Genomic DNA, 15,311 nt, shown 5'->3' with positions numbered 1-15,311 from the left:
ATATTTGCAATTTTCGGGCTGAAAACTGCTTATCTCAGAACTCGCAGATGCTACACACACACTTCAAAAGGATAGTCCAGCTTGCTGATAAACAGGGCTGCAGGAGAAAAGTGCTGAGCGTATAGCAGGGATCTATTTTCAGCTGGTATCAGCAGCTGCTGCCTGCAGGAGTGAATCTTTATGTGTGCCCTGCACCATATGCGATTACTCCACTGTTCCTCCCAGCACAGCAGCCTAATGAAGGTATGGGGGAGCGGACCCAGATCATATCGGAGGAAATGTTCCCCGTCATCAAGGGCATCACGGGGGACGATGGTGGGCTCCACGTAGGGCAGATCTTCCAGTAGCTCATGAGCACATTTTGCATGGTAATAAGAACATAGAATCGCAGTCAAGCGGAACCACTCCACTTCTCTTTTCACCGGCCAAAAACGGTGGCAGTGCCCACCGGTCGTCCACTGCCGAATGACCTGCTGCCACATATCATGGCTGCATGCAGAGCAGCGCGAGGTGAGGAAAGTTTCAGTGACAGCAGAGGCTCAGACGGTCACAAAGCCGAGCTGTGGGTAAGTCGACCTCCCCCTGACTGTGGATTAAATCAGATAGTGTACATCCTAATCCGCTCGCGCTGCAGCTTACAGTCCAGACCAGACACTGAAGAGGACATGACCCTACCTCGACAAGTCAAAAAAAAAAGTCTCCTTGTTGATGTTGTTTCGGACCTAATAATCTATCTTGCCATTTGGTCTATTCTTAGATTAAGGAGGTTAAACACTCAGGGCACAAACATGGAGATCACCCGGCTGCTCAGACAAAGACGGCGCATCTCCTCCGCCGGCTTACAGGACAAGGCGTGGCCTTGACAGAAAAAGAGACCCCCTGCTGGACCACGGGGGGGTAGGGATTAGAGCCAGCGCTCTTTACTCTCCTCCATTTCATCCCTGCATCACCCCATTTTTAAAGCAGACAAGGGTCCACGACTCCCACCATCTGTCTCACAGCACAACCGACCACGTCCTGTCTCTAAGAGACGCGGCTTCATCTGTCTTCCTGCACAGGTCGGCCAAACTTCAGCCATCTGTAGGACGCACTTGGTCGACATGATATTTCGATCTTCCCCCTGGAAATAAGCAGCCTCCTGCACCTCAAATGACGAAATTCCAATCCTGCCAGGAGCTCACAAGGTTGAGCATGATCATAGCAAGCGCCAGATGTTGTTGCTCTGTGGGAGGTTTACCTTTAGTTGATGATTCAAAGCAACAAACGATGAAGTGTCTGTGTTCAAATACGGAGTTAAAAGAGCTGACTGGGGTTGAAAACTGCCATCACATCTAGATACATTTTCCATCCATCAGCTCATGATGTTTTGTTCATTTATTATTATTATATATTTTTTGGAATTAAGAAAAACGAATAGTCTGAATTAAAATATGAGCAGTAATGAAACAAGCATTTAAATATATGGATAAAGAAAGTAATAAAATAAAAATCGATTACATTTTAAAAACAGACGTTCAATGTCCCCCCCCAAAAAAAAAAAAATCATAGAAAGGGTACAAACTGAATGTACAATTCAAAATGTAAAATTAGAATAAACAAGAGATTAATTTCAAAAGTCAGTTGACTTGGAATCAGAATCTTGTAAGTACAGTGTTTTTCTTTAGCACTGCAGGAGTTGAGGCCAATTATCACCTGTCAGCAGCAGGTACTTCTTCAACGTGAGATTAATGTCACCTCCTCAGCTTCAGCAACACCCCTCACTCCTGCTCACCTCCGCACCGTCACTTGACACCACTCCTCGGATGAAAGTTCCCGTCTGACGTATTGATGTCACACACCCACACATGCGCGTACGTACGCGTGCCGATTTGAAAGTGGCACAAAAGCCCACCACCCCCTCTCGGCGCCGCGATACCGCGCCTCCTCTCTGGGGTCCGCCCGAGCAACAGCTGTCAAGGCAGTGGAAAACAAGTCACCATCCGATTGTCTCGTAAGCATCTGGCTTTTGTGTTGGTGCTAACTCAAAGACGGACTTGGAGCGGCTTCCTTTTATTCGCATACTGCAAAATGAATAAGTCATGAGCTGCTGGTGCAGGTGTGCTGCATGGGGATCACTCAAAGACTCTTTAAAGTGATGCTGGCGCTTCCTCTAGCCGAAGATTCTGACCGCACTCCTCCATTTCTCCACGAGAGATTTTCATCTAACTCTTACAGAAGCTTTTCGCTTTTCGTTGTGACCAGCAACTGGTAACACACTAGAAAAGCAACACCAAAAGAGAAAGCATAATGTCACACTGTGAACATGGAAATAAGAACAAAGCTGCACTCTTTTCTCTTTCCTTTTTTAAAACTGCAGACATCCGTTTTTTTTTTTTTTGTTTTGTTTTGTTTTTTACGAAGGTGTCCTGTCATGGGCAGCTTCACGGTCAGTGAATGCATCGCTGCCTTGTGTCTGACAGGCCGTCTGATGATGATGGTGATGATGGGCGAAGGTCTAGGTTAGTAATACTTGACTGAACCTGGTGAGTCTTGCTGCAGTCATGGATCAGATTGCTGTGACAAAGCTGCCTCTGACAGAGGAGCGGGGGGCGGGGCGGGGTGTGGGGGTGTCCACAGATCAACCTCCCCCGCCACCCCGCGCCATAGCTTTGTGACGGCCTCTGGAAGAGCCGGCACTGGCACAGCCCGGTGAAATCATCCGGTTCGATGATGTCATCGCTGTCCTCCTGCAGAGAAGCTTTGTTGTCCTGCACAGTCAAGTCCCACTCACACACCGCTACTATTAAAGACTCGCTATACTGGGTGGATGGATTCCATTTCTGAAGGTCATGCTTATGCTGTTTTTAAATTGAAATAATTTATTTTTTCATCAATTAAAATTGTAAAATCAATAGAAAATCTTTATATACAAAGTATAAATAAATATGTTAAATGCATGTATTTATTTTTTATTTATTAGATTTTTTTTTATAGAATACTGTGTGTTTATTTTTGGAATTGAAGTATTGAACTATTTTTGGGAAATTAACACATTAATTTGGATAAGTTAATTATTTTATTCATATTTTTTAATTATGAAAAAAAAATGATATTTGATGCGAATAACTCAAGATCAATCACAAGTAAACTTGAATTCAATGGGGAATATTTCTCAAAGCACCACTTCAAGGTGCAACATGTGGTGTTCCAACCTAAACATCCATGGCGAAGGTAACAAAACTAAAAAAAATTAGTAAAAAAAATAAAAAAATTGGTTCATCGAAATATTATTCGTTGATATGAAGTCTATGTTTAAGAGTGTTTGCGCTGCTTCTCTCTGGAAAGACCACTTATAGCATCTCAGATTGGACGTACCTCTTCGGGAAGGCTGACCACCAGGCCATTCTCGGCTTGGCCGACCAACACCTGGAGGAAATACTCGCTGCAGGCGGCCAGCACGGACCGGTGCCCGCGGAACTCCTTGCCCTCCACCAGGACGGTCACATCGCACAGGATATCCTGCTTCCGCTGGTCGTTGAGGCAGAGAAGGATATTGGTACAATGAACCGTCGACTCATACACGTACATCGGGGCTTCAGGCTTCTCATCCACGGACATTCCGCTCACGCCCTGGAAATAGAAGCAAAACATAGGGGGGTCAGCTTACAGCCCAGCCCAATGGACACATACCGGAGGGCTGACATCAGCCCCGGCTGGCTGCTGCCGCCGAATCCATGATGCAACTCAAGCTTACTCACTCCTGCACTGAAAGCACAGCGTCATGTCGATGAGCACACATCAATCCCAAATCCTGCAAATGGCCGATAAAAAAACAGACTCTAAAGTTGTTGGTAGGTCCCATATGATAGGTAAAATACGGATAACACACTATGAACAAATGAATTTTTAAATTTCATCTTGACTATGACAAAAGAATGTGTTTGATATTATCATGACACTTTTAATTTCCACAAAACTTCCACCACCATAAAGTTTCCGACAGGACCTTCCAAACATGTTATTTTTTTTCCTACCCAGAATGCTTCAGTCTGTTTAGTTTGGAAGACACAACCGGAGCACAAAGCAACTGTAAGCATATTCGCAAACACACCCACACCACAAACTAGCAGGTTCAGATCAGAAACTGCCGATGAGAGAAAAACAAAAACAAAAAAAAAATCTCTTTCTTTTCCACTCGCAGGGTCATTTGTCGACGGCTGCACTTTCTCTGCCACCGAACTTCTAACACTCTGGCGCACATCAAACGCACAGCGTGGCGGCTACAGCGGAGGAGACTTCATCTCATCGGCTCACTCGCCGATCTGACATTGATGAGGGCTAATGTGGCTGCAGCTCTGTCAGCTCAGTGCCTGCACTGCAGCCGTAATAAAAGAGGGAGTGCACAGCATGGGTCACATCTTGAGCTGACGGCTGCGCCTCTGTCACAGCTGATGTGAGATCAGCTGCACCACCACCACCATAATATAATATAATATAATATAATATAATATAATATAATATAATATAATATAATATAATATAATATAATATAATATAATATAATATAATATAATATAATATAATATAATATAATATAATATATATTATTCTAAAAAATAAATATATTTTTTTATGAGCTAACAACATTTAAAATGGTCCCAAAGAAAACACAGATGTGCTACAGTACATGCGCATGATCTGGACAAAGATAAAGATAAGGAAAATAGATCACAGTGACGGTTATAATGACATGATAATGATAAGATCATTAAAGGCAGCATGAAGATAATTAGAAAATGTGATCATCATCATGATGGTGGTTATGAACGGTCATTTAAGAGGAGGAGGATGAGGATCACGGCGATGGTGACAATGATATAAACTTCTGACGCTTTTGGCTTCAGTTTGTGACAAATAGATGTGACGGTTAAAGGCTTCAAAGATGAGAGGTCGTGACTGACGTTGGTGAGGGGGTGAGGACCGCGACAGGAGCTTTTTCCATCCACTGAAAGGTTTGATGTGACTCAGGGTGACGGTTACCTTCGCAGAGAAAAACCGCTGACCACCTCGCGAGCATCTTCATTATTCATTATGAGCACCTGGAGTGGATTTGACTGCCATGGAAGATGCAGTTGCTTTTGATGAAGACCCAAAATGGCTGCCCTACTACGGCAAAATCTCTGGCGTCCGTCTGGAGTCAACTTGTGCAAAACAATCATCTTACATTCTGTTCATTGGAATTTATCCGTCTACTTTCTCTCACATCTTGCTTCTTGATCTAAAGTGTGAGCAGTGATATTGCTGGCAAATTCAAAGTGTATTCGGAAGGTATGAGGCATTGAATGTAAGTGCATGATTCCAAAGTAAAGCCTATAAGTCACTTATACAGTGCTTTCTATCCATCTCAGTTTGGCACCCAGGGGCGGGCCACAAAACTGGATCCAGAGGGCTGCAAATGGCCCGCGGACCCTAAGTTTGAGACCCCTGCACTAGAGCACCTGAAACTCTCCTGATGTTGTAAAATAAACAGTTTGGGTTTAAGTGGCAGAATTGGCTAGTCCCCAAGTTGGAGACCCCTGTTTCCAATATACATAAAACAATCTGCTTGTGGAAGAAGTGGAGACCACATGAAAAGTTTTGCCCAGACGTTAATATTGTTTAAAGCGATGCTACTTTATAGTTGCTTGCTTGCTGTACTTGCTGTACTCATGGCATTGTGGCCTCTGTGTTTAGCCTTGCCTGAACCCACAATGTATCAATTGAAACACGTGAAAACGCGTGAAAACTCTGGGCCAACTGCAGTGACAAAGGTTTTCCCAGCGCGATCACAGGAAGTTAGCGAATATCCGTGAAAGAGGCTGGAGGCTCTCCTCAGCGCTGAGAAGGTAAACATCCTCTCAGAAGGTCACTGGGTTGTTGCTATTGATCCTGAGATAATAGATGCAGGAGTGTGTGTCACGCTGCTGACCGGCCAGCCTCATTACATGCGCGGGGACAAGACATAATAATGCGATTCTTTGTCTCTGAGAAACATCAAATACTGAGCGGCGTTTATCGTGTCAGGTTGTGTTATTTAGGCGGCCGTGGTCAGTCAAGACGGGACCGCGGGAGGTTCAAGGTAAAGGCTGTCATGGAGCTGGTTCGGCTTAGCTACACTGAAGGCCAGCTGGATCAAATTTTCCCTACGGCGGGAGGAGATCAATAACGTCTCTCCGGCTTCCACCAGGGAACCGAACAAAGACAATGCGGCATCGATATTCCACGCTGGAATGCTGATGTGAAGCACTGGAGGAGATTGTGTGACTCGAGGAGTCTCGCCGAGTGCGACTGCGTCAGCATTCAGCGGGTCAAGTGTGGTCACGTCTCTGCGAAAATGACCATACTGCATCGCAAAAAAAGGCACGAGTCAGGCTGTGTTAGTCGGAGGACAAGTACCCGCCGCTGCTTAAAATCACACCGATGCTGAGAGTAATAAGTATCAGACTGCGAGTCATGATAATGAACAGCAGAGCAGCTCCATCAGGCTTCAATGGAAAGGTCCAGGACAGCGACCTCCACCATGTGAATCAATACTGCAGAGGTTTGGTATTTAAAACAAACAATGAACGTGGAGCGGCTCGGCCAGGAGCAGAAACTCACATCTGCAGGACGCATGAAACCAGGCTCATGGAGGAAGGGCAGGGTCACAAGGATAAGCCGCAGGTGAGCAGACACCATGCAGGGGGCAGAACAGAGCGCGGCCTGGGGGCCACAAACAGCCCTTCGCCTGCACGTAGGTGGCCCTCATGAAGTCTGATCATTGCTATTTGACTTCCAAAATAAAGAATCATAAAATAAACATATAATGTAATATAAATAATTATATTTATTTATACAAACAACATTTAAACAAATATGTTTAAATACGATATTATCGTGTAATTATACATTTTCTTATTTTTTTTCCTTGCTTTACGACACTACAGTCACAAAATTTAATTTCAATTCAAGACTGTTTTCCTTCCGTTCATTTGGCTCGACGGCGCCCCCACAACAACATGTGATCGGGTCCTGTAGGATTTTTAATTGCCCATCCTTGGTGTAGAATCGATTTGACTGACCAAAAACAGGGCTGAAAATGGCAGTTCAAGAATGAGAAAACTAAAAAAAATAAAATAAATCATGGCCGCCGCAAACCCACAAACTGAGGATTTATTTATTTAGCACACCAGAGATTGACACACGTCCATGCCAGCCACGAGTCACTAGGCTGACATGCCGGACAACTGGCGTCCGAGACACGACTCAAATAGATCACAGACATACATCAAAACACAAGCTTTCACAAGACGTTCATTCATCAACAGCCATTCTAACTTTGGTATTGACGCCTCCTTCTCACTAGAATTGCTAAGCTCACTGCAGCGACTTGAAAATGAAAAATCTACCTACAAACCTTTCTCCCAGGTTTGCTACATGAAGCTGCATCTTCTAGTCAAGACGTGGTTGGGTCTTGATAACCTTTGAAGCCTATTGTTTTAGATAAAATTTGATTCTTCAGAGGGATATGTGTCTTCTATTCTTGTGCAGTGACGTGTTATTCACAGCGTCTTGGCGCTCCGTGGGCACAAACTTTTTTAGAGGGACTTGTGTATATGCACACGCACATCTCTGACTCATACTTCAATTCTCTGAGCAACAGAACTTTCAGGTGCAAACTAGCAATTTTAAATCCCATCTGTTTATTGATGTCAAGGAAGGAGCTGTTGTCCTTCACCAGAGCAGCATGAACCTCACATTCCTCTCAAACAAGCTGCATCCAAACAGGACTAAAGCAGAAAGTCAAAGACACCTGCGATCGCACGTTCGCATTACCTCAGAAGGGCATCAGCTCAGATCCAGTCATCTTGTTATTCCAGTCTCTGACGACTGTCTACTTTCTCGCTGTGTGTTACCAACAATCCAATCACTGCCTGTGGGTGGTGGGTATGACTGAGCAACTCAGATATGTGTGTGTGTGTGTGTGTGTGTGTGTGTGTGTGCGTGTGTGTGTGTGTGTTGGCATGCTGGAGTATTTTGGGCTCTGGCTGCTTAAATGCAGCTTGCATGAATCATGACTTCCCACATAGTAGGTCAGTGCGCAGGGTGAGTCAAATTGCCGTCTTATATGGTAACATGCGGCACATGTGATAGAAACACAGTTATCTATAGACGTCAGATGGCTGCTGCGCCGCCAGATCGCTTGCCTTCCCACAGGGATGTTTGACAAGTATTGTCCTGCGGCTATTGGAGCTGCATCAACCACAGTTACAACAATGAAATCAAAAGGCTTCTAAAATTACAATTCACTGATGCGATGCTGACGGCAAATGAAAGAAAAAACTATATTTAAATGCATATGTTAAAATCTGTGTTCAGGGTAAACAGGTTTAGAATTGAGTCAGTCTTGTTACAGTCACTTATGATAATGCCCAACACTGTTTCTATCTATCTATCTATCATTTAGCCATCCATCCATCTGTCCCTCCCTATAGCTATCTATCTATCCATCCATCCATCCCTATAGCTAGCTATATAGCCATCCATCCATCTGTCCCTCCCTATAGCTATCTATCTATCCATCTATCCATCCATCCCTATAGCTAGCTATGTAGCCATCCATCCACCCATCTATCCCTATAGATATCTATCTATCATCCATCATCCATCCATCCATCATCCATCTATCTATCTATCTATCATCCATCCATCCTTCTATCGCAATAGCTTCATCCATCTATGATCCATCCACCCACCCACCCATCTATCCACCCATCAATTGTTCTATCTATCTATCTATCTATCTATCTATCTATCTATCTATCTATCTATCTATCTATCTATCCATCCATCCATCCCTATAGCTAGCTATATAGCCATCCATCCACCCATCTATCCCTATAGATATCTATCTATCATCCATCCATCTATCTATCGATCGTCCATCCATCCATCCTTCTATCGCAATAGCTTTCTATCTATTCATTCATCCGTCTATGATCCATCCACCCACCCATCCATCTATCCACTCATCAATTGTTCTATCTATCTATCTATCTTTCTATCTATCCATCCAAATTTTACCCACCCACCCACCCATCCATCTATCATCTATCATCTATCTATCCACCCATCTATCCATCTGTCTGTCCATCCATAAACACAACCACCCACCCATCCATCCATCCATCCATCCATTAATCCCAATAGCTTTCTAGCTATTCATTCATCCATCTATGATCCATCCACCCACCCACCCATCCATCTATCCAGCCAATTGTTATAGCTATCTATCTATCTAGTTAGTCATCCATCCATTAATCATCCATCCACCCATCTATCTATATAGCTATCTATTCATCCATCCATCCATCCATCCATCCTGTCCATCTTTACATCCTTACATCCATAAACACACCCACCCACCCGTCATCGATCCATCTACCTGATCTATCCCTATAGCTTTCTATCTATTCATCCATCCATCCAAATTCCACCCACTCACCCATCTATCATCAGGCTATCTGTCCATCCATCCATCCATTTATCACCCGTCCATCTATCCATCCATCCATCCTATAGCTATCTATCTATAGATTCATCCACCCATCCACATATCTATCTATCTATGGAATTTTCCACCCAGGTTCTGGTTCATAGCCAACAATAATTCCTCAAAATCCAATTTTGACTGGCGACATTTTAATCTAAACCTCGCATCAGTAATGTCATTGATGAAATTTCATTTGTGATTTGAATAGTAGGAGGAGATGGAGACGCTCAACTCATCACCAGTAAAAAAAATCTAATCACTGATCAGAAGAAAAAAAAAAAAGATTACAGTTATCAGAGTCATGGAAAGTCAGCGAGTGGAAAGTGTGCGCACAGGAAACACTTCTCACCCACATCAACAGCCTGCTCATGCATGTGTGGGTGCACATGTGTGAGCGAGAGGCTGCAGGTTGATGTTGAATCACTGCTTTTTGTTCACACCGTCACCCCGCAGCTCCAATTCACCGAGTCCAGTGTGAGGCTACAATGTGCTCAAGAAGAGCTATCCAGCTGAGATCAGAGCGGTGGAAGCTGAGAGGAGGATGAAAGACGTGCTGCACTGTCTTCGACACTCAACAACAACGTTTGAGCATCCATGCAGGAATCAACACTCTTCGTCTTCTCTCTTTCTCTTTATCAACCATGACTGAACCGAGAGCACAGATGTCTTGGGCAGGAAACTGCGGGAGGTCAGGGGCAACTGGGTGTAAAACAGACGCAGCATAGGCCAGTCATCTGTAGGATGATGTGAGTCACTAACTGGTGGAAGCTGAAGCAGTACGAACGTTGCTCGGAGTTCAGTTAGCTTGAGAATTCCCAGAGGAGTGGGGAAGTACAGTGAAACTGTCGAATAAAAAAAAGTGTGTTATCAGCAAAAATAAGGAAGGGGAAGGTGACTTGGTGGTGGAAGTCAGGAAACGGGGAAAAAATGAGTGAGATAAGCAGAGCAATGATCAGAGCAGACAGAAGGACTGGGGGAGTCGGTGTAGGGCAAAGAGAGGCTTGCCAGGAGTCGTATGATAGATTGGCTAGCAAGGCATGATAGAAATGTTAGTAGCAGGAGACAAAGTGCTTCAAGGAAGGAGAAAGGTGTGAGTTCAAGGTGAGGGATCAGATCTCAGCACCTTCTTGGTGCTGGACAGGCTGAAGGATGAGGGGAGGGAGGAGGCTCGATGGGAAATGATTGTTGCCGATGATGTAGTGATTTGGCGAGCAGGAGGTGGAGGAGGAGTCACAAGCTACGCAAAGGTCATGTAGGTGGTTGTTTTTTCATTTATGATGCCAACCACAAGGTGTGTGGTAATTCTCTGAAGGAAAGTGGCAAAGTGTTCCATGGTTGAAGGCAGAACCAAAGGACCAAAGGAAGTAAAGAGCAGCTTTTAGCTTGCATGTGTCTTGAAACTATTCACAGCGTTATGCAGAATTGTGCTCTCAGAAACATCGGCTAGCGAGAAACAGACTCGTGAAATGAGGACAGTGGTTAGAGAGGCTGCTAATACCTGCTGTGTGTGTAAAACCACTACGTCGGTGGTAAACACCAGATTCATTGACGCTGACGAAGGCACTTCTCATTTATCTCAGCAAACGACTTCCTTGCTACACGCTTAATATGGCTTCCTGTTAGGCATCAGCATGTTGCAACGCCGAGTCAAAGCCGCCTACTTTTAACGCACCAAATAATGCCATCAAACACAGGGAGTGTGGAGAGACAGGATCACCTGGAGGGACAAATGGGAGGGAGATCAAATAGGGCAGAAGCTACTCTTGACAGCAAGAGAACCTCCAGTCAAAGCCAATACGAATGACTTGACAGCATCACAATAAGACACAATAACAAGACCAGTCATTTCTCGACTGCGGTGCGCAATATCAGCGAGTATTCCCAGTGTAACAGTGTCATTTCGTTCATGCTAAAGTCATAATCCTAACATCGGATATGACGGCGTATTCGATATTTTATTGCCGTTTTTCTCTGTCTTTTCATTTCCCCGATATTACTGTACGAACGGCACGAAAGTCCGACCGCAACGAGCGAAGCATGACGCCGCTGAAACAGCTAATGCTGAGTTGTAGGGCGCCACTTGGAGTGCGGTTAAGTGGCTTTGTGAGCTGTTGCTGTCGTGAGTCAACCTGAGAGGAGAGTGTTTCTTATTGACACGTCACAGTGGAAGTCTCTGCTGAGGAATCAAGAGACCAGGTTTGCTTTCGGAGTCGACGAAAGCCTGTGCTTCATTGTATCTCTTAATATACGTATCTGAATAATATATGCAATGATGTATTTTAAAAAAAAAACACGTAATATTCACTCTATTATTGCTTCATTTTAGCAGGGTTCCCAGCGTGATGACTTAGTTTCACTCTTGAAGAATCAATAATTGTCTCCCAGACTATTGATTCCAATTGGATTATAACATGTTCAAGGAGTCAGAGCAACTGTGCGCTCCTCCAGACGCGATAATTTATGCACACTTTTAATGAGAAGATTCTCAGGGAACCACCTCACCAAGCTTTAAGCTCAGGATTTAAATAAGGCAACGCTGCTTGCATAAAAAAAAGGTTCACAAAACTTGGAAAAAAAAAAGGAAATGGAAAATAGATGTGAAAAAAAAATCTAAATTCTGCTGTATAAGCAATGCAGCAGTGACACGCATATGCGTTTCACCCTGCTCTCAATGTATGTACCGGCTACATTAATCTGAGTATGCGATTGATTCTTCCGTCGCCCCTTAAATGACCAATCCAATACACAGCTGAGAGCGACAAATATCAACTGTCAACATGAGCGCATCGATTCTGGTCTGATGTGAGGCAATGATTTCTTACACTTAAATTCTGACTCTTTGAAAAGCCCACGGTGATTCATCGCATCTGTTGAGGAGATCTGCCGCTGCTCAGTCGGAGAGATAAAGTCTTTGTGTCTCTATTTATCCCTCTCTTTAAGCACACGTGGCTGCATTACTACCACGAGTCTGTCTCAGTGCAGTGTTCACCTGCAGGCGGAGAGTGACTTCACTCCCTCTTAAAGATAGTCAGATTGATGCTAATGGCGGAAGCAGAAGTGGGTTAGCTTCTGATCCATTTTTGCAATGAGGAATAGTCACACTGAACTTCTGCTTTTTGAGTCAACATGAATAAGAATGATCTCTCCATCACGTTGTGTTACTCCATTTATTCCTCCAGTTCATTCCTATTGTGCGTCGTCGCATTCTTCCATGTCATCGAGGAAGTGTTTGATCCTCACCCTTTCAAATGTCGGAGCTCATCGTCGCCGCCGTTTTCCCAGGTCATCCTTGTGTGGCAGCGCAAACAACAGCGTGACCAGCTGGCAGACGCAGCCGTTTGTTTAGGGTTCAGGCCGAGGGCTTGTATCGTAAGAAGCTATGACCCTTCGATGGATTCATAATGGCCCAGACTTGATCGGAGGACTGAAATAAACTGCCGGACTGACGCGGAACAGTGGGTTTATGCGTGATCTGTCATTATTTTCAAGCGTTACAATTCCAGTATGGAGGATAAACCTCATGTTTACAAAAAGAATGTATCATTATGCTGCTGAAGGCATCAGAATACAAGCCTGTGGAAACCTACGACTATTTCTGTTTTACTTACTACAAGGGCTTTAGTGTCGGCACACATGAAGGAGGGGTTTAAAAATGGCTAAAAAGGCTTAAAAAGATGGTTAAGAAATAAGGGAATGGGTCACTGAAGGAAAGCAAAACTGAAGAGTTAATGCGAATTAACTTTTGGACAATGACAATGACAATGAAAGTACTGGGGTCAAACACCCTTTTCAGTTCATCCCACTCTGTCGCCTCTCTAGCTAAGAGCCTGTCCCTGAGTGACCAGATTTGAAAATGCTGGATCCGAGTCTCCGTGTTTACAGCTGTTCCCGGCAGTTTTGAAAACAATGACGTCACTATCCCATCTGCGTCATGCAGTGGGAAATTTCATACTCAATTTTGATGTGTTCAAGAACTTGTTTCGATGCACATGACATACCGATTTGACTTGCTTAAGAATGGGCTAATGTTTATGTGTAGGTATGTCTTTGAATGTGTTTTGAAACAGGATGGAAATCTGTAAACAAACATGTAGACGGGATTTGTGATGCAATGTTTTTCTGTTGTCATGGTTATAGCAGATGTCTTACTTCCTGGTGCTAAAGGTTGAGCCTTTGGACTCCACTACTGCTTCTTCATAAACTTAATAACGTCCAAATGCAAACGGGTATATAAGAGAAATCTAAGTTTGGTGTCTTCCATCGAGATTCAACCTTCTTCATTACAAATTTCCAGAACATTCTACCTGAAATTCGCTACTTCACAACAACACAAGCAGGTTAATGTACAACAACTCTTGATCTTACTGTTAATATTAACATATAATCTTGAGTTATTCTGTCACTGTCAATGAGCAGCAAGCCATCATTATAAATACACGCTCGTGTGAAAAGCACACATTCGACAGAGTAGCCAGTTGCAAAACACACGTTTAATATAGCATTTATTTTCACAAGCCATAATAAAATAATTGAACTTATGGAATTTCAATTTCGATTATTCCCTTTGAGAGAGCATGACAGCACCACTACACTCCTGGCATTAGTACGGTTGTTTTCAGTTTTCAGTGTAGAAGGCAGCAACTGCAATGTTTTTAAGAGGCACGGAAAGTGGATGCATCTTGGACGGTATTTCTGGGCTAAAGAAGTGAGATCTATTTTTAAACTCCTGATGTCTAAGCATAAAAAAAAAACAATTCAAAAGCAACTTCCTTTAGAGGACAGCAGACATTTGGAATATGAATAACCTTCATGAGGCTTGACATTGTCAGCAGGATAGGGTTGAACTCTCCATGGGAGACGTGTGTGCAGCGACAGGGAAAGGGACTTAATGGCGTGACAGCTGGTGATTTATGTTCCATGTGTCTGAAGTGAAGTATCAAACCTATAGCTGCCTCATTCATGCTGCCAATGTCCTACTTCGCTATACACAGCCTGGCTCGCTGCTCAATACGCGCTAATGTAAAGGACATCGACTCATGGGGCTCAATAGAACAGCAGCCATGCGATAATGCTGCTGAGGTGTCGCTGCTCTCAATTCCACTGTTGCTTTCCACTTGGAAAAAAAAACCTGATGTCTGCAGTAAATGGATGCAGGGAACGGTTAGATATGGAGAGAAATGATGAGGCGATTGTTCAGGAGGCACAGACAGGTCGAGGTCAAAAACCTTCCAGCAACTTTCAAGACTGATCAAAGGAGTGGTCAGAACATGGACCTGAAGGACCCACCTCCAATGACCTTCGCACACTCCTAACGGCTGACGCGACCATGTGAGCGTTGAAGCGATTTATTCTGAACTCTTTCACATCCCCGCTGTAATCTGATTTCAAACAGTTGCTCCGGCTCGTCATAACAAACTCTCCCCGGGCAAGGTGATGGGTTAGGAGCTGGGGGGGTGGGAAGGAGGGAGGGTGGGGCCATACAGTGAAAGGGCTTCAGAGGAGACTCGTAAACAGCTCGCCCTGAGCCGGGGTTGCCGCAGGACATGCATCCCCTCCCATTCATGCGCACACACAGACACACTAGAGGAGGTGGAGGGGGGGGGCGTTTGGACCCTTTCACTTCCTCATTCCCACAGAAATAGAGCAGCACAGGCCACACACACTCTAGTGCAGCCATGTGAGACCTCCTAGGTGCTGACAGAAAACTCCTCTGTTTACTACGAATTTCGCTAAAGCTGCATCGTGACATTTACGCCTCACA

General features: G+C 44.2%; 1 protein-coding gene across 3 annotated transcripts in view; it reads right to left on the bottom strand.

The window, feature by feature from the left end:
* Window positions 1–15,311, bottom strand: part of bach2b (BTB and CNC homology 1, basic leucine zipper transcription factor 2b) — a 51,289-nt gene that overhangs the window by 17,506 nt on the left and 18,472 nt on the right. For 2 of the 3 annotated variants that reach the window (XM_053843767.1, XM_053843766.1), the window contains one exon: window positions 3,355–3,609. In XM_053843767.1, the coding sequence (XP_053699742.1) occupies window positions 3,355–3,597 (243 nt within the window). In that variant the 5' untranslated portion in view covers window positions 3,598–3,609. Of the gene's footprint in view, window positions 1–3,354; window positions 3,610–7,833; window positions 8,680–15,311 lie in introns of those variants that run through there. The other variant, XM_053843768.1, reaches the window with a different exon arrangement.

Source organism: Synchiropus splendidus, chromosome 15, assembly GCF_027744825.2.
Source record: "Synchiropus splendidus isolate RoL2022-P1 chromosome 15, RoL_Sspl_1.0, whole genome shotgun sequence".
In the NCBI taxonomy this organism is placed as follows: domain Eukaryota; kingdom Metazoa; phylum Chordata; class Actinopteri; order Syngnathiformes; family Callionymidae; genus Synchiropus; species Synchiropus splendidus.
This window is presented reverse-complemented; position numbering and strand designations above follow the sequence as displayed.